The 24515-nt window shown below is 31.9% G+C and overlaps 1 protein-coding gene and 2 long non-coding RNA genes across 16 annotated transcripts; 1 reads left to right on the top strand and 2 right to left on the bottom strand.

The window, feature by feature from the left end:
* Nucleotides 1-1230: 1230 nt before the first annotated feature.
* Nucleotides 1231-6367, bottom strand: LOC102662197 (uncharacterized). Of its 12 annotated transcripts, XR_005890169.1 has the most exons (7): nt 5576-6364; nt 5326-5384; nt 5044-5095; nt 3871-4887; nt 3497-3590; nt 2126-2221; nt 1231-1588 (listed from the first exon to the last, which is right to left on the bottom strand). It is a non-coding gene; the product is annotated as an uncharacterized lncRNA (long non-coding RNA). The 12 variants fall into 12 exon arrangements; XR_005890166.1 differs by having other exon boundaries at nt 3871-5384; nt 5576-5634; nt 5841-6367; XR_005890168.1 differs by having other exon boundaries at nt 5326-6363.
* A 7321-nt stretch (nt 6368-13688) lies between these two features.
* LOC102662111 (uncharacterized) lies at nt 13689-14869 on the bottom strand. Its single transcript, XR_420238.4, has 3 exons — nt 14383-14869; nt 14144-14202; nt 13689-13942 (listed from the first exon to the last, which is right to left on the bottom strand). It is a non-coding gene; the product is annotated as an uncharacterized lncRNA (long non-coding RNA).
* Nucleotides 14870-16418: 1549 nt separating this feature from the next.
* LOC100793223 (serine/threonine-protein kinase fray2) lies at nt 16419-24069 on the top strand. 3 transcript variants are annotated; one of them, XM_014772970.3, is made up of 19 exons: nt 16419-17203; nt 17681-17728; nt 18185-18266; nt 18393-18458; nt 18639-18809; nt 18896-18961; nt 19360-19428; nt 19512-19580; nt 19680-20002; nt 21848-21984; nt 22096-22190; nt 22259-22297; nt 22389-22454; nt 22697-22786; nt 22871-22922; nt 23007-23062; nt 23250-23314; nt 23418-23469; nt 23623-24069. In XM_014772970.3, exons 1-19 carry the CDS (start codon nt 16671-16673, stop codon nt 23686-23688), a joined length of 2145 nt encoding a protein of 714 aa, XP_014628456.1. In that variant the 5' UTR covers nt 16419-16670; the 3' UTR covers nt 23689-24069. The 3 variants fall into 3 exon arrangements, 2 of the variants coding, with proteins under 2 accessions (XP_014628456.1, XP_014628457.1); XR_001387064.3 differs by lacking the exon at nt 23623-24069 and having other exon boundaries at nt 16452-17203; nt 23015-23062; nt 23418-23471; XM_014772971.3 differs by lacking the exon at nt 22259-22297 and having other exon boundaries at nt 16452-17203.
* The last annotated feature ends 446 nt before the right edge of the window (nt 24070-24515 follow it).

The following is a 24515-nucleotide window of genomic DNA, read 5'->3' as shown; positions in this document are numbered from 1 at the left end:
CTCCCGTGTGAATCTCAACATTAAAGTTGGTAGAGTATTTTCAATTACAATAAATAAGAAATTCAGAGTATAATTTGTTTTCACCCATAGATATAAAGAGAAATAATTAAAATACACAGAAAATCAGAAATATATTATGTAAATAAAAATGCAAGAAGCAATCAGCAAGATAAAAATAGAAATATTATTAATTAATTGAAAAAGAAAAAGGTGATTTAAAAAATAAAATTCAAAAAGGATATATAATAAGTTGAAAAGTTAATAAGATAAAAAATAAACACACTTGCTAAAGTTAAATCAACAACACATAATAATAATAATAATAATAATAATAATAATATTAATAATAATAATAATAATAATAATAATAATAATAATAATAATTTTCAGAGTATGGCAAGGTGGTGGAATCTTGGGATGTGTGTAAATCAAAAGGGAGGGAGAAGAAGAAGAAGGGGGATGAAGGGGGTGCGCCTGAGGTTGGGTGTTGGGTTAGGTTGAGGTTCATTGGGAGCTACATTTCTTCAAGATCCAAGGTTGATACATCGGTCAGTGGCACTGGCACCAACACTCATATGGTAAATTCATCACTATTTTACTCTTATTTCATGTTTTTATTTATTTATTTTTATATACATCTATTGGTTTTTTAAAGTATACATTGAATATTTTCCTTGTAACCAAAGGATCATGTGCGTGGAATAATGTTAAAGTTGAAAATATTAATGCTTTATGACTATTATTATGAATAACCTTATGACAGAAACTTGATGTAATGTGTAGGATCCAAGCGCCACAAATACAAAGAAATTTCTAGTCCTTTCCCGAAAGTTGATATCCAATTTCAAGCTCTAGATTTAATAGCAACTATAATAGAATCCAGATTACGTCTCTCCTGTTTGAAAATAGTTGCATTTCTATCCATTTCCAATCAACTTGTTGGTTACTCATGTTTAAAGATAGAAATAAAGAGAAGTAACCCTGCAAAGTAAATAATTATGCTATAAGATTATATAGTTTTTTTATCAGCGCTATAGGATTATATATAATTTGTAGCATAATCAAATTTTAGTGTTAATTTCATTGCTATGACAGATTTGTAATTCCTTTTGGGCTATTGAATAACTATTCAAAGGTGTAGTATAAGATGCTAGCAAAATGTGTTTCAACCATAAAGTTAAAATAACAATCACATTTCAGATCATGCTTCTATAGAGTAAATAATCAAGATATTTCAATTTTGATCATAAGGTTCAAATGACATGTTCATGTTCATGTTCAATTATTCCCTAATAAGTCCTCTAGCTAGCAGCAAATAACTCCAAAAATTAAAATTATATAGCAGTTAATTAGTTAGAATCAACTAAGCAAATGCCTCTTTAACATGATCTCATTCTAATTCTTGCTGAATGAAATAGGTGTGGTAGTCCTCTGTGGGGTCAAACCAAAGCATGTGCCTCATCTTACGCCCACGAGTTCCATTCTTGTAAACATTAGTCTGAATCAAATAAGGTTCTCCTGTTTTGTTCCCCAAAAACTCAAAATCAAGCTCATCTCTTTCTGGCCCCGCACCATTTTCTGAGCACATCTGCAACAATTCCCCACTCATCACAATGGAATCATAGAAACATAGAGAGAAACTCATTAAAAAATAAATAATGTATAAGTGGACAAAACATAGAAGCATTCTCAAAAAAGAAAAAGGCCCTAAATAATAAATAAATTGAAGCAAGCAGTTTATCCTTGTACCATGTAAATATACTAATCATTCAAAATTAATATACATTCTCAAAGTTAATAGTAACACACAAAATAGTAAAAAGTTATTCATATTCACAAAACTTATCCATAAAACTCGAGCCCTAAAGACAAAAATGATCATTTTTCAAGAACATTACACATATCACAACCAATATCAATAATCATGTTACTAAAAAATGTGTTCCACCACAAACGTTCGAGACAAAAATGATGCAGAAGAAAGCCACAATAAAGAAGCAGAATCACAGAGAAGAAAGAATAATAATAATAATAATAATAATAATAATAATAATAATAATAATAATAATAATAATAATAATAATAATAATAATAATGATAATAATAGAGAAAAGGCATCATGAACCTGAAAGAGGGATTCTGCATAATCATTGATATTGTTCATTGCCCTGTGTTTCGCTTGCACCCTTCTAAACCTTCTCGAGGTATGGTTGCTCCCTCTCTACAATTAAACTGTTCTCAGCAACAAAACATGTAAACAACACTTTTCACGTAACCAAATTACATCGAACCCCCACACCTTCTCATTAATTCAATAAAAATAATATTGTTGGGTTACACAAAAATGATGCAGAAGAAAGCCAAAGCAAAGAAGCGGAATCGCAAAGAAGAAAGACAAATAATAATAATAATAATAATAATAATAATAATAATAATAATAATAATAATAATAATAATAATAATAATTAATCAAAACAAAAAAATAACAAAAAATAACAAAAAATAAGAAAAAGTACAAAGAAGACATGTGTTTGTTCTAAACTTCTTTTTTTTTTTTGCCCCACTGAACAAAGATAAAAGAAAATACAACAACAAAGCTACCATTAAAAAACAGAACAGCAAAGGTACCATGAACAGAGAAAAATGATAAGCTAACATGCATGTAAGAAAGGATGCATGAAAACAGCACCAGAAGAGAAGCCAAACCTCGTCCAACACAAACAAAATGAAAAGCTAACATGCATGTAAGAACGCATACATGAAAACAGCACTACTCTTGCTTTTAAAAAATTGAGATTTAAGGGTAAAAATGTTGAATCTCAAGTACCCGTAAATTTATTTCAGTTTTTTTTTTTTTGCTTGTTGCAAAAAAATTGAAACTTTAGGGGTAAAAATTTTGAATCTCAAGTACCAAAAGAAAAAAGGTTTTCTAATATAAAATCTTAAATATAAGATTATATACTTTTTCCTCTTAAATTAGGCATGACTCAATGTTAGGTTATTCTTTCTACAATAAATAGGAAAATTGTCATAAGAGAACGAATGAATTGTGGCTTTTAAACCTTAGAAGAGAACCAACGGAATGCACAAACTTGTTTACCCCAAAAAAAGCCATGTCCTTTGAAGTTGCAGAAAATCTGATATGCATATGTATGAGGAATCCTTGCTGCATTCCTATTTTCCTTTGTTAACTAATTGTTCACTTTGTTTCTCAACTTTTGACTAAGAGAACAAAAAGAGCCTAATTATTAAATGCTGAAAAGAGACAAAATCAGATACTGCATCAACAAAGGCAAAAAAACAAAAATGCACATGGCAAAATGATTTATGAGTAGCTTGATATGGCATTTAAAGGAAAGGAATGTAACTTAAAATGCATGCCCCTTGCTGCACGCTTTAGGGGAGTACCCAAAATAAATATAAATTCCAGAAGATTGAAAGATGTCTCAAGCCAAGAAGGACCAAAAAGAGAAGGCGGATACAATTTGCAACTCACATGTCATCTCCAAGTATGCCTCCATGATCGTTGTTGAGAAAACCATGTCAAAACCTCACTCCCTCTCTTTGATCATCAAGCAGTCTATAGGAACCTGAAACAGCGAATAATGATTCACAACAACATTCAATCTTGTTTCCAATGAAACTGGATCATCAATTATTATGGTTATTAATAAATATCCTATAAAAACCGCTTCATTGTGCACAAAACTTATGCCGTGAAGTAATTTTGATAGCCTATCCATCCCATCATGTACATCAGTAGCATTTTCAATATGATTGGGAAAACCTTCAAGGCCTGGAAACATTTTCTTTGTCCTATATTTTAAAGACAATATATTAGAAGAGAGTGGTAACCAATGTCATTGATACCTAAAGTTTGATGCGGTAAATCTTAAAATACTCTTGCATTTTCGATTTCCAGCTAATGGAAGTTTCCAACCCTTCATGTGTTGCCACTGCAGAAGAAACTCCACCTTAAACCAATATACCTGTGGTTCCCTCCTATCCAAATGCCAAACCTATCAACATGTGGACACATTGCAATGGGCTTAATTTTTAACAATTGAAAATAAAAGCCTCTGAGAAAAATTTTTTGGAAAAATTTAACATTTTGAAACAATAATCCACGGTAACCTGAACTGTGTTCTCCACGATTTCTAAGTGTTTGATGAATTGCGCTACACAAAATTATTTTTAAAAAATAGTTGATTACACGAATGCTCATTGGTAAACCCGAAAAGAAAACAAACCAACGCAATACAAATAGAAAACACTCACCAATAGTCATTTCTCTCGCTAAACCCCCTATGAATATCTTTCTGCAATCAATGGGTCCAAGGTAATTAGATAGAACCTAATCTAAGAAATTTGGAGAAAGGGAGCAAAAAAAAAGTTGAAAAATCAGTAAGAAAAAATAACTATTATTAAGATAAAAACATGCATAACAAAAAAAAATTAAAACCTTGCAAATAGAAACAAATAGTAATGAAACAAACATGCATAACAACAAAAGGGAAAAAAGTTGCCTGGTGGATGCTTCTTCGCGATAGTCCGGGAAAATAAAAAGGAACAAAAAACAGAGTTGTAAAAATCAGTAAGAAAAAGTAACTATTATTAAGAAGGAAACATGCATAACAACAAACAAAATTAAAACATTACAAATAGAGACAAATAGTACCAAAACAAACATGCATAACAACAAAAGGGAAAAAAAGTTGCCTGCATGATGCTTTTTCATCGATAGCTCGAGAAAAAAAACCAAAAACAAAGTTATAAAATCAGTAAGAAAAAATAACTATTATTAAAAAAACATGCATAACAACAAACAAAATTAAAACCTTCCAAATAAAAACAACTTGCCTGCTGAATGCTTCTTCGTTGATAGCCCTGGAAAATAAAAAGGAACCAAAAACACAGTTGAAAAATCAGTAACAAAAAATAAATATTATTAAAAGGAAAACATGTATAACAACAAAATTAAAACCTTGCAAATAGAGACAAATAACAGACCCAAAAAAGGGGGAAAATAGTTCAAAATGACACCTTCATTATTCAACACCGTCCTGACCTTCAGCACCGCCGTTGTTACTGTAGTCTGTCCCAAAAATCAAACCACAAAAAATCAGACCAAAGAATAGAATGAAGATGAGAAGAGAATCATATTAAAAACAGAAAATGCAACATGCACAGGACAAAGTAGGAAGCAATGAGCATATCGGAGAAGACTGAGGAACACAAAAAAATGTAAACTTTTATATCGTGAGAAGTCAGAAAACAAAATAAAGGCAGAACACCAAAATAATTTAACCTTTTGTGTTTACGAACCTGTACTCTTGGATTTTTTGAGATAAAAATCGCAGCTCTAATGTGTTCTTTCACCTTCTCTGCATAAATAAACACACGTCTTCTACCATTGTAGTTCAAGAAAGAAAAAGAGAAGAACAGAAGAAGAAGAAGAAGAAGAAGAAGAAGAAGAAGAAATGAGAAGTGAGAGAAAGGGGTCAGCGCACAAATGAAAAAAAAACAAAATAAAGGCAGAACACCCAAAAAAATTTAAGCTTTTGTGTTTACGAACCTGTACTCTTGGATTTTTTGAGATAAAAATCGCAGCTTTAATGTATTCTTCCACCTTCTCTGCATAAATAAACACACGACTTCTACCATTGTAGTTCAAGAGGGAAAAAGAGAAGAACAGAAGAAGAAGAAGAAGAAGAAGAAGAAGAAGAAAAAGAAGAAGAAGAAGTGAAAAGTGAGATAAAGGGGTCAGCGCACAAATGGAAAAAAAAAAACATACGCATTTGACGGTAAAAAGGAGCAATAAGGAAGTAGAAAGGAAGTACCTTGTAGAGGAAACACACATCCTCTACCATTGTAGTTCAAGTGAGAGTAAAAGAAGAATAGAGGAAGAAGAAGAAATGAGCAGTGAGAGAAAGGGAAAGAGAGAGAAGAAAGAGGAGGGGAAGAATCTGGACGAATGCAAGAGAAATGGAAGAGAGAGAAGAAAGTTCTGGAATTAAGGAGAATTAAATGGTACGGTGAAATCCAGCAATTAGAAAGTGACATGTGGCTTGGTGGTTGTGGAAATAATGGATTGCAACAGCTGGCACAAAGAAGAGAGAATGGGCCTTGTAAAACACAAACCTTCAGAAAGGAGAAAGCCTTCACGTGGCATGAGCAAAGAAGCATAAAAGAAAGCCTATAACTGGACAGGTGTCAACAGGACAAAGAATTGACAGTGGACAGGTGTCAACAGGACAGAGAAAAAGTAGTCAGGGCCTTGTTTATATAATTACTAGTGGAGAGCCCGTGCGATGCACGGGTCGGTATTTTACTATAAGTGACATAAATACTATTTGTTAAAGTGTTGTTTGTATCATTAGACTGGAAGTGAATAAATAATATTTGTCAGGGTACTGTTTGTATAATTTTATTGTAAGTGACATGAATATTATTTGTTAACATGTTGTTTGCATATAACATAAAGATAATTTGTATGAAGAGTTGATTGTGTTGAAAATATTTTAAAATTGATTTAAATTATATAAAAGAAACATAGGAAATAAATTCAAAAATATTGTATGCAAACGAACACAAAGACCAAAACGAACCACATACAAACGTGTGTAAAAAAGAGCAAAACAGAAACAGTAGTAGGCATCAAAACGAACATAAAGGCATAAACAGTAGCAATGTAAATTAGAATCAGACAAAGCTCACGCATGTTTTCACCACTTTCAGTCCAAAAGAAACCGAAAAAGGTTAACAGACAATGAACACATAACCACAAAAAAAGAAGCAAATGCAAGACAAACCAAAAGTTCACTTTCGTATGAAAATTTTTTTTCCACATAAATTATATATATTAATGTGGTCTAAGAACACAACATGGTGTGATAGGATTTTTTTTCTGATCAAGTAAATCTGAAAATAGATCATGAATATTACATGGTCTATAAAACATAAACGCTGGAAGAGGCAGCAAATAAATATAAGATCACTATAGCAGGGAATGTGTAAGATGAGCAAAGTAGACAATAATATTGCTTTATCAACAATGTTTAGTTTACCATACCAAAAATTTGTAGTACAACAGTTATAAATTACTAATATAGCAGATTAAATTAAACAGAGTCATTTCATTCAAATTCAAACCATGAAATCTCAAAATTGAGTGATACATTTGTTAACAATGTCATACGACAAAGCAAAATCTGAAAGCCAAAATTTATGTGTAACACATGTCAACTGCATCAGAAATATAGTCGATGTGCAAAATGCTTAATTGTGGCTCTATCAATAATATTCATGTTGAAAATAAAATAAAAATAACATGTGCATACAATAGTGATTCTATTGTGAGAAGTCAGAAAACAAAATAAAAATGTTTTTATGAACCGATACTCATGTAAGAAAACATGTGCCCACAAAGGTTAGCAGAACAAAAAAAACCACAAAATTAAAAATTGAATGACAGTACCCAGAATGCAAAAGCCAAGAGAACAGATGCAAGACCAATTTTTTATGGGTGTAGTAAAAAAGAAGAAAACAAAAGGAACAAAAGGAGTGGGTGAAAATGAAAATGCCAACACAAAAAATAAATGTTGTTTCAATTAAATGAGAGGAGAGGGGAAAAACATAAAAGACAAAAAGATAGATAAATCAAAGTACATAAACTAAAGCTAATAGTCCCAATTCTTTCTCCGGCGGATGACAATTTCCCATATTTTATCAATGGTCCTGTAATAGAAGGAGACTTCATCACCGTGGGAGAAATCATTATCTACAAGGAATTCATACCATGGTTGTACAACATATTTGCGCCCAACTCCACCATCAACCACGACAACATTCCACTGTAATGGAGGTCCAAATCTTCTGAGAATGGTCATGTGTTGACCGCAGGCATTTACATGTGTCATGGCACAGTTGGGGAGTCTCTGCATGGGAAAAAAACAGCATGATATATAAGCCTGAATTAATAAGCAACATTGAAGAGGTTTTCATTGTTACTAGTGGTCCTGGTGCACCAAGCATTGATTGTGTGATTTCAATGTCCAAATATGTTGTCTTGACATAACTTTTGGCCTTCCGCAAGTCAGGCATTCCAGTGAGGGAACGAAATAAAAATCAAACATGGATTTGTTGTTGCATGCCAAGAATTTAATCATCACATATTCAAAAATTGATAAATCTTTTCTGAATTCTTTCAGCCCTTCCGCAAAGTAGACTTTTGCTCGATGCTGCCTTAGCTTGATTTGGTATATTGTTCCATCATATCTAAAGTTGACAAACTCAGGGTATTCTGGTGCCCATTGTCGGTGGTAAGAAATGGGCACTTCTATAATGTTTTGCAAATAATCATAGCAAGAAAGAAAATATGAAACTATATGAAGAATAAAAAGAATTAGTATGTAACATTACCATATCATTGTGTAATACTGCAGTGAACTGTAGGATTAATGGATTTGTGTGAATTGGATATTGAATCTGCAGTGAGAGGAAATGCAAAAAATGAAAATCAAGTATGGTACTGAAATGGGAAAGTGTAAAATATCTGGACAATGACAACAACATAATAAAATGAATGAATAGGACTATCAGTGAAGATGAGAGATCAATATAGGCCCAAATTCCAAAGTTTAGCAGCATAATTTGCTATCCATAAACAATTGAGGTAAAGAATAAGCATAAAAAAAAGAATTGTAACGTGCAAAGTCATGAAGAAACAGAGGAAATAACAATCCTACCAGCAAAATATTATATTTAATTGCTATCTATCAGCGGTATATTCCAAATAAACAAAGCAAATAACAATGGAAATTGTGTATTTGTTGTCTGCTGGTAAAAAATGAAGAAAATAATGTTTGCAACAGTTGACAATATTAATGAGTCAAAATATATCCCTGTATGCATTCAAAACATAAAGGAAGAAAGAAGGGTTTGTTTCATAGCTAGATCAAGATCAGAATAGCAGGAGACAAAGAAAACCTAGGTATGACAAAGGTCACGCATTTTTTCAGTATTTCAGTCGAAAGCAATATACATAAAAACCAAATAAAAAATAAAACGATTACATGCAAAGGAAATCAAAAGCTGAGCGAGTAGGAAGCAAAACAAAAACCCAAACCGAAAAAGGAAAACAGAGAATGAGCAATGTTCAAAGTAATTTGAAAAAGTAAGCGAGTAATTGGTTTTACATTCACTTTGCTTGTTGCTGATGATGAATCAAAACTGGTACTTGTCTTGGTTGTCTCAGTCGATAACTCTGAAGCCATTCTCCGAGTCGTTTCAATAATTTTTGTTAAAGGAATGAACATGGAATATTTGCCAAAGAAGTGGTTTGTGGAGAATAAATGTTGCAGTGACACAGTGGTTAGTGAAAATGTTGAAGTGGCGGAATACGGAGGGGTTTGAGAATTGTCGAGCATTCAATGCAGTATGGCAAGATTGGAGGTGGAGAGTCATGTGAATCATTGTGAATGTATTTGCGGTGGCATACACAGCCAAAGTGTTTTTTTTTTGTTTATTGAATGTCCACAACCAATATTGATATTTATAAAAATGTAGGGAAACAAATATATGAGCAAAATATGATCAGCATGCATATAATATGACAGGTATGCACAAATAAAAATATGAGAAGAAGGTATATAAAAAAATATTTGTGAAAACTCAAAAAACAAAATAAAGGGAGAACACCTGAAAAAAAATTATTTTGTCATGGGAAAAATCATAAAACCCAAAACTTTTTGATGAAGATGAAAAAATTTAACCATAAACCAAAAAATCAAAGAATACAAACTTGCTGAGGAAGAGAGGGAGAGAGAGGAAGAGAGAGAAGAAGGTAGTGACAGAGACAAAAGGAAAAAAAGATAAAAAAAGAAACAGTGAAAACGCATGAGAGAGAGAAATGGAAAAAAGCAAAACACGTGGAAAGCGAGAAGGCTCGAGAACGCTTCCAGACTCCACGGGAGCTAGAAAAGAGGGGAGAATGAAAGATTGGAGAGTGGTGAGATTGAGGGGAGAAAGCACGCATCTGAGATGTACACAGAGGAAAGTGGAATCCACGCGTCAACTAATCAAGAAGACCAAATTGATAATAAATAATTTTTTTTAAAAAAAAATTGCAACAGCTGACACTAAGGAAGAGAGAAGTGGTCTGTTAAAACACAAAGCTTTAGAATTGAGGAGGGAAAAAGATAAAAATATCAACCATATTTTTAGCCAGTTAAAATAAAGAAGATAGTTTAATGTTTTTTAAAAATCGGATGGAACACATCATTTAATTATTAACTTTTCTTATATATGTATGAATTTATATTTATATAAAATATTAAATTAAGAGAAGTTACTTTTTTGAATTTTAAAAATGAAATATATATATATATATATATATATATATATATATATATATATATATATATATATATATAATTTTTTTAAAATCATTTGTCTGACTTAAAAGGCATAATTTTAATTTTAATTTTATAATGTTGAATGAAATAAAATTAATAGAATGAGAATTTAGTATAAAAATCTTTAATGTTATTAATAATATTTAATGCATGTTTTAATTATGGCCCATATAAAACTGTAGATGACAAAAGTAAGGTAACCTTAGACAAAATTGAAGTTATATTTCACATATTTTCTGTATTTTTATTTTTTCATAAAATGGAAAGGGATGTAAAAAAATAATGAAATGGATTTTTTTGTAAAAGAATAAAGGAGGAAAAACAAAAGCGGAGAAGAAAAAAGGAGAAGTTGAGGAAAGAAGGGAAACTGGATATTGATAGAGAAGAAAAGAGAAGAAGTTGAGGAAGAGAAAGAGGGAGAGGGGAAGAGAATCCGGACCGATGCAAGAGAAATGGAAGAGAGAGAAGAAAGTTTTGAAATTAAGGAGAATTAAATGGTGCGGTGAAATCCGGCCATTAAAAAGTGACATGTGACTTGGTGGTTGTGGAAATAAATAAATAATAAAAATTAATTTTAAAAAGGGAGGCGGGCACAAAAAGAGGAAAGGGCTCTTCTAAACACAAACCTTCAAAAAAGGATGAAGTCTTGCACGTGGGACCGAAGTGAGCAAAGAAGGTAGAGGGCTTATTATTTTTGTATTGGGCAGGCGTCAACAGGACAGAATTCCGGTATCAACCTTTGATTCCTTTGTTTCGAAATATAAATTTGTGGTTTCTTAAATTTTTTTTAAAATTCACACTTTTTGTTTAATCTTTAATTTTACTTAATTTCATTTTTTTTCTTTTTTTACTTTGTAACCAACCAATACATTTTTCAATAGTACCTTAAATGAATATATTAAATTAAGAATTCAATATAATAAAAAAGGATAAGAAATAAAACATTTAAAAATCAAAAAATGTGAGCAAAATAAAAAGGAAAATTAAATTAAATGTCTTTAGGATAAAAAGCCAAATGTGCATATTAAACAAAATAAGGAGATTGAAATGACATTTAAGTCAAATAACTAACTACAAAAAATCTGAATTCAAATTTAAAAAAATTTTGGTTTTTAAATTTTTTTTAAAATTCACACTTTTTCTTGAATCTTTATTTTTTTATATTTTATTTCCTGTTTTTTACTTTGTAACCAACCAATTCATTTTTCAATAGTACCTTAAATGAATATATTAAATTAAGAATTCAATGTAATAAAAAAGATAAGAAATAAAACATTTAAAAATTAAAAAATGTGAGCAAAATTATAAAGGAAAATAAAATTAAATGTCTTTAGGATAAAAATCCAAATGTGCATATTAAACAAAATAAGGAGATTGAAATGAAAAAGAGTTACCATGTTCTGAGAAAAATAGACTGATGATGACCCCATTTTGATTGATGGAGAAATTTTTTATGTTACTTTGGTTTGACAGTTTAAAGTTGTAATTTAATCATTATGGTTTCCAGATAATGCATTTTATGTTGCACTGACTTATTTAATATTAGTTATTTTATTCATTTCACTTTAGTATGAAATTTTTTTTCCATTTTTCTCTATTTTAATTTATAGCAATTTCGGGATTTTGGAAGTAAAAGGAGCTTGCAAATCGATGGTTTTCTGAAATGCATTGGTTGCAATTTTACCGTGGATTATTGTTTCAAAATGTTAATTTTTTTCAAAAAAAATAAAATTCCCAGAGGCTTTTATTTTCATTGTATCATATTTTTATCATTATTACATTTGATTTATTATATAATCGAATTCAATATAATGATATGTTACTATGAATACAAAAAAATTAATTGTATTTATTATTTATTATTTGAAATCAATCAAAATTTAAACATGTAGTTATCATATGTCATCTTCCCTTTTAAAAATTATTTTGATTAATTACAAATTATCTTCAATCAATCAAATTGTTTGAAACAATCAAAATTGAATCACAATATATTTTTGAATCAATCAAATTCATATTTTAAAGCATATATATTTTATACAACTGCAAATCAAGCATAAAGTTAGAAATCATTTTTAAATATTTTTTTAGATATGGGAATAATCATAATCTTCAAATTAATTATCATATTCTGTTGGTATAGGTCTATTATATATTGTATACAACTGCAAAACAAGCACAAAGTTAGAAATCATTTTTAAATAATTTGTTCAGATAAGGGAATAATCATAATTTTCAAATTAATTATCATATTCTGTTGGTATAGGTCTATTAATTTTATACGGACCATAATTGGTAAATAATTTTACGACCCACTCTTAAAATGATTTGATTGATTCAAAATGAAAATAGTCTTTCAAAAATGAAAACAAAAAATATTTTTAGAAAACTAAACAGCTTGTTTTTAATATTTTGTTCAAATATGAGAATAATCATAATCTTCAAATTAATTATCATATTCTGTTGGTATAGGTCTATTAATTTTATACGGGCCATAATTGGTAAATAATTTTACGACCCACTCTTAAAATGATTTGATTGATTCAAAATAAAAATAGTCTTTCAAAAATGAAAATTGAAAATATTTTCAGAAAACTAAACAGCCTGTTTTGAAGTAGAATTTTAGGTTGAAAAAATAATGAATATGAATAGAATTTTAAACTAAAGTATTGATCGAATTTCGAATTAAATAAGTATTGTTATTTTAATATATATATATATATATATATATATATATATATATATATATATATATATATATATATATATATATATATATATATATGTTGATGTTGCCTATTGTGTTGGGAAACATTCATGGTTAGAAGTAAGGTGGTGGGAGTATTGCAAGGATTGTAATGCTTAAGTTAGTTACAAACCCAAAAGAATATAAGTAAGAAAATAAATATTAAAAGGTACAATTTGGGGTATGGATTTATATGAGAGTGTCCACTGTGATTTGTGAGAGAGTGACTTATTCTTGTTAAGCTATGATTTGGGTGGCTTTATAAGGATATTTGTGAGAGACTAAAATTAAATTGTAAAGTTCAGGGGACAAATTATTAAGTAGAATTCTAATATAGAAATTTATAATTTATAGACCCAGGATTCTATTTTATCATCAATCCAATCACCATTCACGTTTTTTATTTTTCTTATCAAAGAATATATTGTTTTACTTTAGGATAAAAATAATAAAGAATAAGCTTTTTCTCATCACAGCCTTACAAAAAATACAAATAGCTACCAATACATTTCACCTTAACTTTATTCATTCATTCATATTCATATTAGTAAAAAGTAAAAAATCCATCATCCCTTACAATAAAAAGCAGAAGGGGATACAACTATCCCAGAACTAAACTACTTTACTTAAACAACCTCTTTTGAATCCTAACTATAGAAAATCAAAATCTGATATAAAAAAAAAGAACCAAATCAAAATTCCACAGGTTTTCTAGGAACACAGCTGCAATCAGCAATCCTCCTGCAAGCTTGGCATAGTACTTAAAACAATCAACATCATCCTACATGATAAATGATAAAATCAGAGATAAAAATAAGGAAGAAAAGCTAATGGTAACACAAAAAGCTAAGCATAAGAAGCAATGAGCACGTTGGAGAAGGCTGAAGAACACAAAAAAATGTAAACTTTTATATCTTGAGAAGTCAGAAAACAAAATAAAGACAGAATACCCAAAAAAATTTAAGCTTTTGTGTTTACGAACCTGTACTCTTGGATTTTTTGAGATAAAAATCGCAGCTTTAATGTGTTCTTTCACCTTCTCTGCATAAATAAACACACGACTTCTATCATTGTAGTTCAAGAGGGAAAAAGATAAGAATAGAAGAAGAAGAAGAAGAAGAAGTGAAAAGTGAGATAAAGGGGTTAGCGCACAAATGGAAAAAAAAAAACCATACACGTTTGACAGTAAAAAGGAGTAATAAGAAAGTAGAAAGGAAGTACCTTGTAGAGGAAATACACGTCCTCTACCAGTGTAGTTCAAGTGAGAGTAAAAGAAGAATAGAGGAAGAAGAAGAAATGAGCAGTGAGAGAAAGGGAAAGAGAGAGAAGAAAGAGGAGGGGAAGAATCTAGACGGATGCAAGAGAAATGGAAGAGAGAGAAGAAAGTTCTGGAATTAAGGAGAATTAAATGGTGCGATAAAATCCGGCAATTAGAAAGTGACACGTGGCTTGGTGGTTGTGGAAATAAGGAATTGCAACAGCTGGCACAAAGAAGAGAGAATGGGCCTTTTAAAACACAAACCTTCAGAAAGGAGAAAGCCTTCACGTGACAATGAGCAAAGAAGCATAAAAGAAGGCCTAAACTGGACAGGTGTCAACAGTACAGAGAATTGACAGTGGACAGGTGTCAACAGGACAAAGAAAAAAGTAGTCAGGGCCTTGTTTGTATAATTTTATAGAACAGTGGACAGGTGTCAACAGGACAGAGAAAAAGTAGTCAGGACCTTGTTTGTATAATTATATAGATAGCACTCTAGTTGCGATGTAGGGCGTGCGACGTGGCGCCATAGGGGCGGAGTTGATGTTGTTGACGATTTTTCTGATTGTCGGTATAGATTTGAGAAGAATTTGGCGTAAATGATGAATTAGGGTGAGTGTTTTAGGAATTTTGAAATTGTGAGGAGTGAAGAAATGTGTGACTGTGAGAAGAAAGGGAGAGTGACCATTCAAAGAATTCGACAAGGTAAGTGCCCTGCCCAACAAGAGAGAGAAAGCGAAAAGGTTGTATTGTCTAATGAAAGAATGATAAAGTGTAAACGTTTAAAGATGGTTTTTTTGTTATAAAACTGTCTTTGTATATAACTCAATTACTACAGTTTTTGAATAACCATACTTAAACTCATAATATTAATGCATTTAATTACAATACTGCATTATCTTATTTTCCAAGATGTCTATGGTCGACCGTAGTTATTAGCGCATCGTAATAAACAATTATTTTAGTAGTGCACCAATCAACTTATCTTCACTTAGGTAGCGCCACTAAGAGTATTCCTAATTCAAGTGAGGAGTGATTGACTTTAAAAGGTTTCACCCAATTTTGATTTGGTAACATCATTTTGCATGACTTCATATAGGTAGTAAATACCTATTAATTAAAAAAAAATATTCCATCAATAAAAAAAGAAAGAAATGAAATATATTCTATGTGTAGGTTTCTATATTTATTTTAAATGAAATTATTGAGTAGAGTTTATGAGGAAGATATGTGTAATTTTTTTTTTAAAATTATATGAAAAGAAACATTTTATATGAGAATGAGATGATTAAATTTAAATCGTATAATGATAAATGAAAAATATATTTTATATAAAAAAATATTTTATAAAAAATGAGATTAAATCTAAATTATATAATCATAAATGAAAAATTGAAATTTAATATAAAAAATCATATTATTTTTTAAAAAATTCACATGATATTAAATCTTTAACTTTATATTTAATTATATAATATAAATTTAATCATCTCTCATGATCCTATATATGTATAAGCTCTCAAATTTTAGTTGCTAGTGATTATTGAACTAACCTTTCAGTGACAACACTTTTGGACCGCGACTCTTCGTTTTGTTAATTTCTAGTTTGGAATTGATACTGGTGTTTGGTGACAAGTACCCAACAACCTGTTCATGGTTAGTTGGTGAGCGTGAGAGAGAAAAGGTCAGGTGAGGAAGCAGACATGATTTTATTACGACTTATTTATGAATTTGATTTTTAAATTATTTTAAATTTTTTAAAATAAATTAATTTAGTCATTAGATTGTTAAAAATTTGAGAATTATTTTTAAAAATTTGAGAATCAAATTAGTTTATATTTGAAAACCTAGGATCAAATTAAGTTTTTAAAAATTTAAAAATACTTATTTTTAAGAATTTGAGAATGAAATTTATTTATTTACTTTTAAATTTGAAAACCAAATTAAAATATTTAAAATAATTTATAATTAATCCTTCTATTATTGCCGGTTTTTTTTCATCAACTACTGGAGCAGATAAGTAATACGTAATGATACATAGAAAACAATCCAAGTGTCGAAAGAGAGAAGAAAAAGGGACACATCATCGGTTCAGTTAGGGGGTGGCGTAGTGAGTCTGAGTCTGAACACTGGAACGAGAATTAGCATTAGACAGACAAGACAAGAATGGATTCTGATCGCGGTGAAACTGTTGTTGTTGGAACAGAACACAACATAACATAACATAACAAGGAATATCGTTCGTTGGAAAATGGGAGGGTACTCTACGAACCCCGCGGACTACAAGCTTCTAGAAGAAATTGGTTATGGCGCCACAGCCACGGTGTACAGAGCGATGTATCTCCCCTTCAACCAACTCGTGGCCATCAAGTCCCTGGATCTCGATCGTTGCAACATCAATCTCGACGACCTGCGTAGGGAGGCCCAAACCATGAGCCTCATCGACCACCCCAACGTGGTGAGGGCCCACTGCTCCTTTGCCGTGGAGCGGAGCCTCTGGGTGGTCATGCCCTTTATGGACCAGGGCTCCTGCCTCCACCTCATCAAGATTGCTCTCTCCCACGGCTTCCAAGAGGACGCTATCGGATCCATCCTCAAGGAGACTCTCAAGGCCCTCCACTACCTTCACCGCCACGGCCACATTCACCGCGACGTCAAGGCCGGCAACATTCTACTCGACACCTCCGGCGCTGTCAAACTCTCCGACTTCGGCGTCGCCACTTGCTTGTACGACGCCGTCGACAGGCAGCGTTGCAGAAATACTTTTGTTGGGACCCCTTGCTGGTAATATGTTGCTATCTCAACGCAACATCTCTATTTGTTTTATGGGTAGTGCTCATTGGTGTGCTCTTAGGGCATTAGGGCATTGGTTAAGAAACTAAAAAGAAAGAAAGTATTTATTGAGCGTAAACAATATCATGGCATGGGCAACCCTTTTCCAAAGGGTTGGCACAGTGGTGTTAGGCCACGTTGCCTGAGAATCCGAGAATCAGTGTTGGACCAGGCAATCACGCACCGTAAGCGGATTAGTCTCTGACTTACTGGATTGAGGATGACCCAATGGGTTGGGGATATGTTATTTCTGACCTAACACAAAAAAATATATCATGGGTATGAGCAACGTAATTTACGCATTCCAATAAAAATCTTTCTACTTTGTTCCTTGACTAGTGCCCTTTGGGCATGGTTAGCATTTGCCTTGTTTTATTTTGTCTCAACATAACATGCTCTATGTTGTCACTACCTTTCTCATGCCTGCAGGATGGCTCCTGAGGTGCTGCAACCAGCTGGAAGTGGCTATAATTCCAAGTCAGTCAGTCATTCATTCAGTTCTTCTTTTTATCTGTCTTTTAGCTGTCTCTGCCAATTAATTACCAAAGCGCTGCATTGCCATTTATGTTACTGCTAACTAACTCAAAACACATGATTGCTGCCAATGTGTTTTAGCATTACAGGCATGGCTGGTGTACTGTAAGAGTTTCAATATTGTGTTGTTCTGCTTGGTTTTTAAATCCGTTCAACTGATTTATGGTGTTTTTGGATAAATAGTTTTATTGGATGAGAGATTATTATATACTTGACTGTGAACTGTGAAGCTTGTCCAATTGAAATAAGCTGAAAAGAGCTTATTCTAATAAGCTTTTCCATCGAGTTTATTGAAACAAGTTGTTCAATAGACTGCAAAACCTTTTTTTTTTTGTCTTTATTAGGATTGAATAATGCACCAAGTTTATTGTTATTGCTGATGTGCATAGATGTTGACAGGGCTGATATTTGGTCTTTTGGGATTACGGCACTTGAGTTGGCTCATGGCCATGCACCATTTTCAAAATATCCTCCAATGAAGGTATTTACATCCCGTGGTTGTTCAGAGACAATGTCTAGACACATGTTAACATTGGACCGATTGAAGTTCATGTGATATAATTTGTAATAAAAGAAAAAGAGAGTTCACTTTTTATTTCATGTATAGGTTCTTCTAATGACAATGCAGAATGCCCCTCCTGGACTTGATGATCGAGATAAAAAGTTCTCTAAGGTATTGCTGTTCTTTCTTTATGCACTGTTACACAAGAGTCATCATTATGATACTTATAGTTTTATTTAGTTCATTAGTCATGGCACACAAGATTGATCTTTGATTCTGATATGGTTGTTGTGTCATAGTGTATTTCTTGTTTAATCGTAGTCTAATTAAAGTATTTCCAGTTGTGATCAGTCTTTTAAGGAAATGGTTGCTATGTGCCTGGTGAAAGATCAAACAAAAAGGCCATCAGCAGAGAAGTTACTGAAACATTCCTTCTTCAAACATGCTAAGCCTCCCGAGCTCTCTGTAAAGAAATTGTTTGCTGACTTACCTCCTCTTTGGAACTGTGTAAAATCCCTCAAGGTGGGCTTTCATGCAGCAGGCTTTAGTGCATGTTTTAGAATTTCTATCTTCCTGCTACTTTTTCTTGACTTTACGAATTCTTGCAGCTCAAAGATGCAGCACAACTAGCAGTGAAGAAAATGCCTTCTGCAGATGAAGAGGCAATATCTCAGGTAAAAGCTGATATTCAAATGTTTATTTGTCACTTACTGTGATATGATACGAGAGAACTAAACCTTATTTATACTAATCATAATTCTAACTAATTAGGGAATTAAATCATGATAAAGAAATATGATAACCCATCCCAATGGATAGTGAAGAAATAGGGAAACTAACCCTATTGGATAATGTAAAATATGAGCTTTTCATATATTCTAGCAGTAACCATGATTTAATTTGGGGAACTTTGTCCCTAACCCCTATAAATGTGTTCCTTTTGGTAACTGAACATTTTAAAGCTTCAATTAATATCTAATGTAACACATATACGTTTCCTGTAGAAAACAAGAAAGATTAGCACCTTTATTTTTGGATCCATAGATAATCGAATTTATATCTTTTGCTTTAGAGTCAATATCAACGAGGAGTTAGTGCGTGGAACTTTGATATTGATGATTTGAAAGCTCAAGCTTCATTGGTATGTATTATCATGTTCAGATTTATTTGCTTGATTAGTTTGTCCCTTTATTAGATCTGAACTAATGTCTTCAGTTTTTCCAGGTGATGGATGATAATGATAATGCAGAGATGAGGGAAGATGAAAACAAATTTTTCACTAATTACAAGGCTGTACGAAGACCGAGCTACTGAATTTTAATGTTGGTTCAATTGTTTTAAACTTTCTCTACAGTAAAGAAATTCATTTTCTACTGTTGTTTGTCATGACAGAGTGCAATTGATTCCCAGTCTGGTACTGTCAAAATGAATACAGAGAAATCACCACAGAATAAAATCACATCACTGGTAGGTGCTTTTGACATAAAACAGACTGAGCAAAATGAATACTTGAACAAAAAGGAGAAGAATCTTGAAAGTGATCTCCAGGAACCTGGATTGCCCAGAAATATTATTTGGAAGAGAAATGGGTCAATTATGGAGGCAACAACATCCACTATAGAGAAAGATATAGGTATGAGCCATCAAACCCAAAGTGGGTTACCAGGCACAGTTCTCAGTCATTCTGCATCAGAAAGGAGACGAACATTAGAAAGGTACTTCATATTTTTGTATCACATCTTGTTTTATTTTAGATATGATTAGAAGTTTAACAGACTCTTTGATGAAATTGAAGTCAGATCCTGTTATAGTTTCCCAAATATTGTCAGGTAGTTACAAGTTAGTGATAGCAGAGGATCTGTAATTAGTTAAAATTGTTACAAGATTTTGAATGATGTTCTATTGAGTATTATAATGTATTACAATCTGATGGTATGCTCATAAAACCTACAGTACTATCCCTTATTTTTACTAATCATAATTCTAACTAAGTAAGAAACAAATCATGTGATAAGGAAATATGGTGACTAATCTTGAGAGATAATTGGGAAATAGGGAAAGTAATCCTAAAGGATAATCTAATATACCACTATGATATGATCGATATAATATTGAATATTTTCATCTATTCTAACACTTCGGCTCAAGCTAAAGCTTAAGATACTCAAGGTTATGGTTAATATAATATTGGACATTTTCATCTATTCTAATACCTCCCCTCAAGCTATAGCTTACTAAGTTATGAACTTACAAATAAACCCTTCTAGAAAGAAATCAAAAAATATAGTTTGTGACTATAGAATGGCAGGACCAGACTGCTTTATCTAGGGCTGTTGTTGGCCAAACTGATTTTCTGGGATGGTTGAGGGACCGTGATGACTCCGGAACAATTCTCTTGTGTTAAAGTCTATCCTAAAATCTTGGAATGTTGTGGGGTGAGGTTGATTCTCTGGGGAAACTATGAACACAGGGAGTAAGACAAGATTGGTTCAATTTAAACAATTTATTAAGGTGGATTTTGCCAAAGGCACTAAAACAAAGGCAAAAAATGAACTGTCAAGGGAAATGCTTCTAAACACAGGTAGCTGAATACAAAACAAAGAATATTCTTGTTAATAATAATGATAGCTGAATACAAACTAATGATGATAGTGCACAATTTTGAAGCATTCAGCATACTAATTTGATTTTGGTTTATGAGTTTGTTAATAATAAATATTATTTTCTAAAAACAGTTATGTTTCTATCTTTAATGTAATTTTGTTGTTTTCTTTTTATTATATACAATTGTGTGTGTGTGTGTGTGGCTTTTATTGCATTTGAGATTGCTGCTTTATATTATTCTTTCCTATTAACCTAGAAGATGTTTGGATACACCAAAATTGCTGGCATATTCATAAATGTTTATCCAATACTATGGATGTATTGCCAGAGTATTATCAGTTGTACCTAAATACATGAAAGCATTTTACTTCTAATATTTTTTAGGTAAAAAGCTTAAACTAAGTAAGGTTGTAATATAATATTCTGTTCTATATAGTGGATTTTTTTTTTATGGTAATTCAACATCACCTGGAAGGAATGAAGAATATGGGAGAATGAGGATGCACCTTCAGAAAAGTATGCTTGGGGTATTTTCTCCATTTGAAATTGCAGTTGACTATGGAGAATAATTCACAAATCTTGCTATTAATTTTTTTTTTATTAAAGTTGTAATTCTAGCCACTAATTTATAAAAAAAAAAAATTAAAAACATTAGTGACACAGGCAATCAATTTTGTTTATTTTTCATTTTGAATTTTAAGCATTTTTTTAGTATCTAAAGATGTAAGTTTGAAGTCAACTGTGAAGAATATGTAGGCATGAAAGTTTTATTTTTCCCTCATGTGTTTTGAGTTGTCTGTGACTATTAGTATGTAATTTGAAGTTTAATTTAAGGATCCATTGTCTCATGTGCCTCTATCCATTTCTTACTGATGCTTCAGTGTGATTGTTGTTTACTTCTTGTCGATATCATCATATTTTGCTCGATAAAACATTTAATGCTTTGTTATTTTTAGGCTTGAGAATGGAAATCAGTTATTGGGCGAGAAAAATAACCGTGAAGCGCGACAACCTCCAAGTTTTAGTGGTCCATTGATGCTTCCGACGCGAGCTTCAGCAAATAGTTTATCAGCTCCAATAAAGTCTTCTGGAGGTACTTAAATTATACTGTGTGAACCATAAAGCTATGTGCAGAATTTCTACTAGTTTTTGAACCAAACAATCTTAACTCTGACTTTAATTTGGTTCCCATCACTCTTGGTAGGATTCAGAGATTCCTTGGATGACAAGTCTAAGGCTACTCTTGTGCAAATTAAAGGGCGATTCTCTGTAACATCAGAAAATTTAGATCTTGTGAAGGTATGCTCTACCCTTACAACTGAATTCTCTCAGCATTTAACTTTAACTGACTTAACATTGTGCCATAGGATATTCCTGTAAGTTCAGTTTCACGCCAATCTTCACAGGTTTGTTGTTTTTCTAATTTGATTATTGTTTATGTATTCATGTTATATATTTCCCTATCTGATGTTTATGTTCCCATAACATTTGATATAGGGATCAGTATCACCACTGCGGAAATCTGCCAGTGTTAGTGATTGGATGTTGGATTCCAAACAAATGGTTTGTACATAAGCCATACACATCATATCTAACTAATTTGTTTACCGGCATATTCCATATTTGGTTAATGCTCTCAAAACAATTTATAAAGTTAAACAAACAGAGTTCATCTTCAATTTTGGGAAACTTTTGCTTCTTGGATTGGTTACAGGGCATCTATATGATGTATCATTTATTACTTGCTTGATATATAAGACTCATTTATCTTTTATTGAATCTATTTCTCTTCACCAATTGGTCAGGCCACTGAAGATTCTGCCACCGACAGTATCTCTGCATCACTTCTTACGACTCACCTTCAAAATCTTTTACAGCAAACATCTATTCAACAGGTGAGGAAAATGTTAGAAATTTAATAATCAAAACTGCGACCTTACCAATTTATGATCTCATGGAAAGTTCTATTTTAATTTCAGGATCTTATAATGAATCTGTTAAATAGTGTGCAATCTGCTGAAGCAATTGAAGGTGAGTGAAAGATTTTCCCTTGATAATATTTGAGGCAATTGTTGGCGGTTTTGAAGGATATAATGATTCAATAAAAATTTTCAGTTTCTCAGAATGGAAAGCTGCCACCATTACCTCGCAGTTCAGAAATCAATGGAAGTGTGAGTAACTTTTACTTAATTTATCCCTTTAACTGGTATGCTTAATTACTTTCCAATTGCTGTGTGTTGATTTTCGTTGAAGAATTAGTCAATCTTGCTTTTATTACATAAACCTCTACTAAGTCCTATAATGTAACAATTGTTCGTCAGCTTGATGTTTTCGTTGGACATTTGTGTCATTTGGCAGGTTGATACAGCAGCTTCAGAGAGGGAACGTCTTCTGCTGCTCAAAATTTTAGAGCTTCAGACTCGGTTTGTCATATCAATTTCAATATTCTTTCTCAGTATTCCATTTACTTTTACTTCAAATAGCTTATTTAACTCTCTCTCTGGCCTGCCCCGTCTCATATTACAGGATAATCACTTTGACTGATGAGCTGACTGCTGAGAAGTTAAAATACATGCAGGTAATTTTCTGCAGAAGCTCTTAACTAACTCTCTTTGTTGTATTCTTCATTAACCAATATGGGTTTGTAGTTAGATGAAGAATCCAGGAAGCATGTAATATATGTTGAAGCTTTAAAATTTAAGAACAAACTAACCACTTGGTTATTTAACAGTTGCAACAACAGCTAACTCTCTACAGTCAGGAACAAAATATGGACAAGAGAGAGGAAATTGCATGAAAGCTGATTAATTATGATCTGATCATTCCTTAATGAAGTACATGCACATCCACTTGAGTGATGAACCTCTGCCGAAGGAGAACGGGATTTGGATATTGAAAAAAAAAGAGTTGTATATCATCCGCGATCCAACTTGCCTTGCCATTAATAAGTTTCTATGAATACCTATAGTTTAGCAAGGCCAATATACAGAGTTGCAGACATAATATCTCAGTTAATCTCATTGTTTATTTCATACAAAATTCCGATGTAACCAAGCTTCCCTGCTGTATCTTCTGCAACCTGATAAGTTTGCAGATCCACACGGGTTGTTGTAAATGTAGAATATCACTACATATTTAACTGTTAATTTCATAGCAGCTAAAGCTTGTATATAATTAATTAATGTGTTGTACCGATTGAAAAGGCCAAATATTTGAGCTATTCAAAATTAGTTCGTCATGGATGAGAACTGGAAAGTAACTACCAAGGAATAAGGATATAGGAGGGGGCCATAAAGAGAGAAGTGAGAGTGAGACGCCATAAAGTGTGTAAAATTTTTATATAGTCAGTATATGTTTGATAATAAGTTCTTTGAAAGTTCTACTAACAAGAATCCAGAAATAAATTATTTTTGGTAATTAACAAAGTAAAAACAACAATTATTCAGGTCAAGACAATTAAAATATCTGCAAGAGCAGCATATACCTCAACTCTAAGTATCAGACACGATCACATACTTATCCTATTACATGGACCGTGTAATTCTGGAATCTTCTTTTTAGATTTTACCGTTATTATTTTGCTTTCATTAGCTGTGCATTGTTCTTGCACATGTTCTTTGTTTT

The sequence above is a fragment of the Glycine max genome, chromosome 20 (genome assembly GCF_000004515.6).
Source record: "Glycine max cultivar Williams 82 chromosome 20, Glycine_max_v4.0, whole genome shotgun sequence".
Taxonomy (NCBI): domain Eukaryota; kingdom Viridiplantae; phylum Streptophyta; class Magnoliopsida; order Fabales; family Fabaceae; genus Glycine; species Glycine max.
This window is presented reverse-complemented; position numbering and strand designations above follow the sequence as displayed.

Excerpts from the sequence above, each read along its gene's own strand:
- LOC100793223 (XM_014772970.3), top strand. The coding sequence starts at position 16,671 with ATGGGAGGGTACTCTACGAACCCCGCGGACTACAAGCTTCTAGAAGAA. Across the intron at positions 18,267-18,392 it reads CAAAATATCCTCCAATGAAG|GTTCTTCTAATGACAATGCA; the intron begins GTATTTACATCC and ends TTTCATGTATAG. Across the intron at positions 22,191-22,258 it reads AAAATTTAGATCTTGTGAAG|GATATTCCTGTAAGTTCAGT; the intron begins GTATGCTCTACC and ends ATTGTGCCATAG.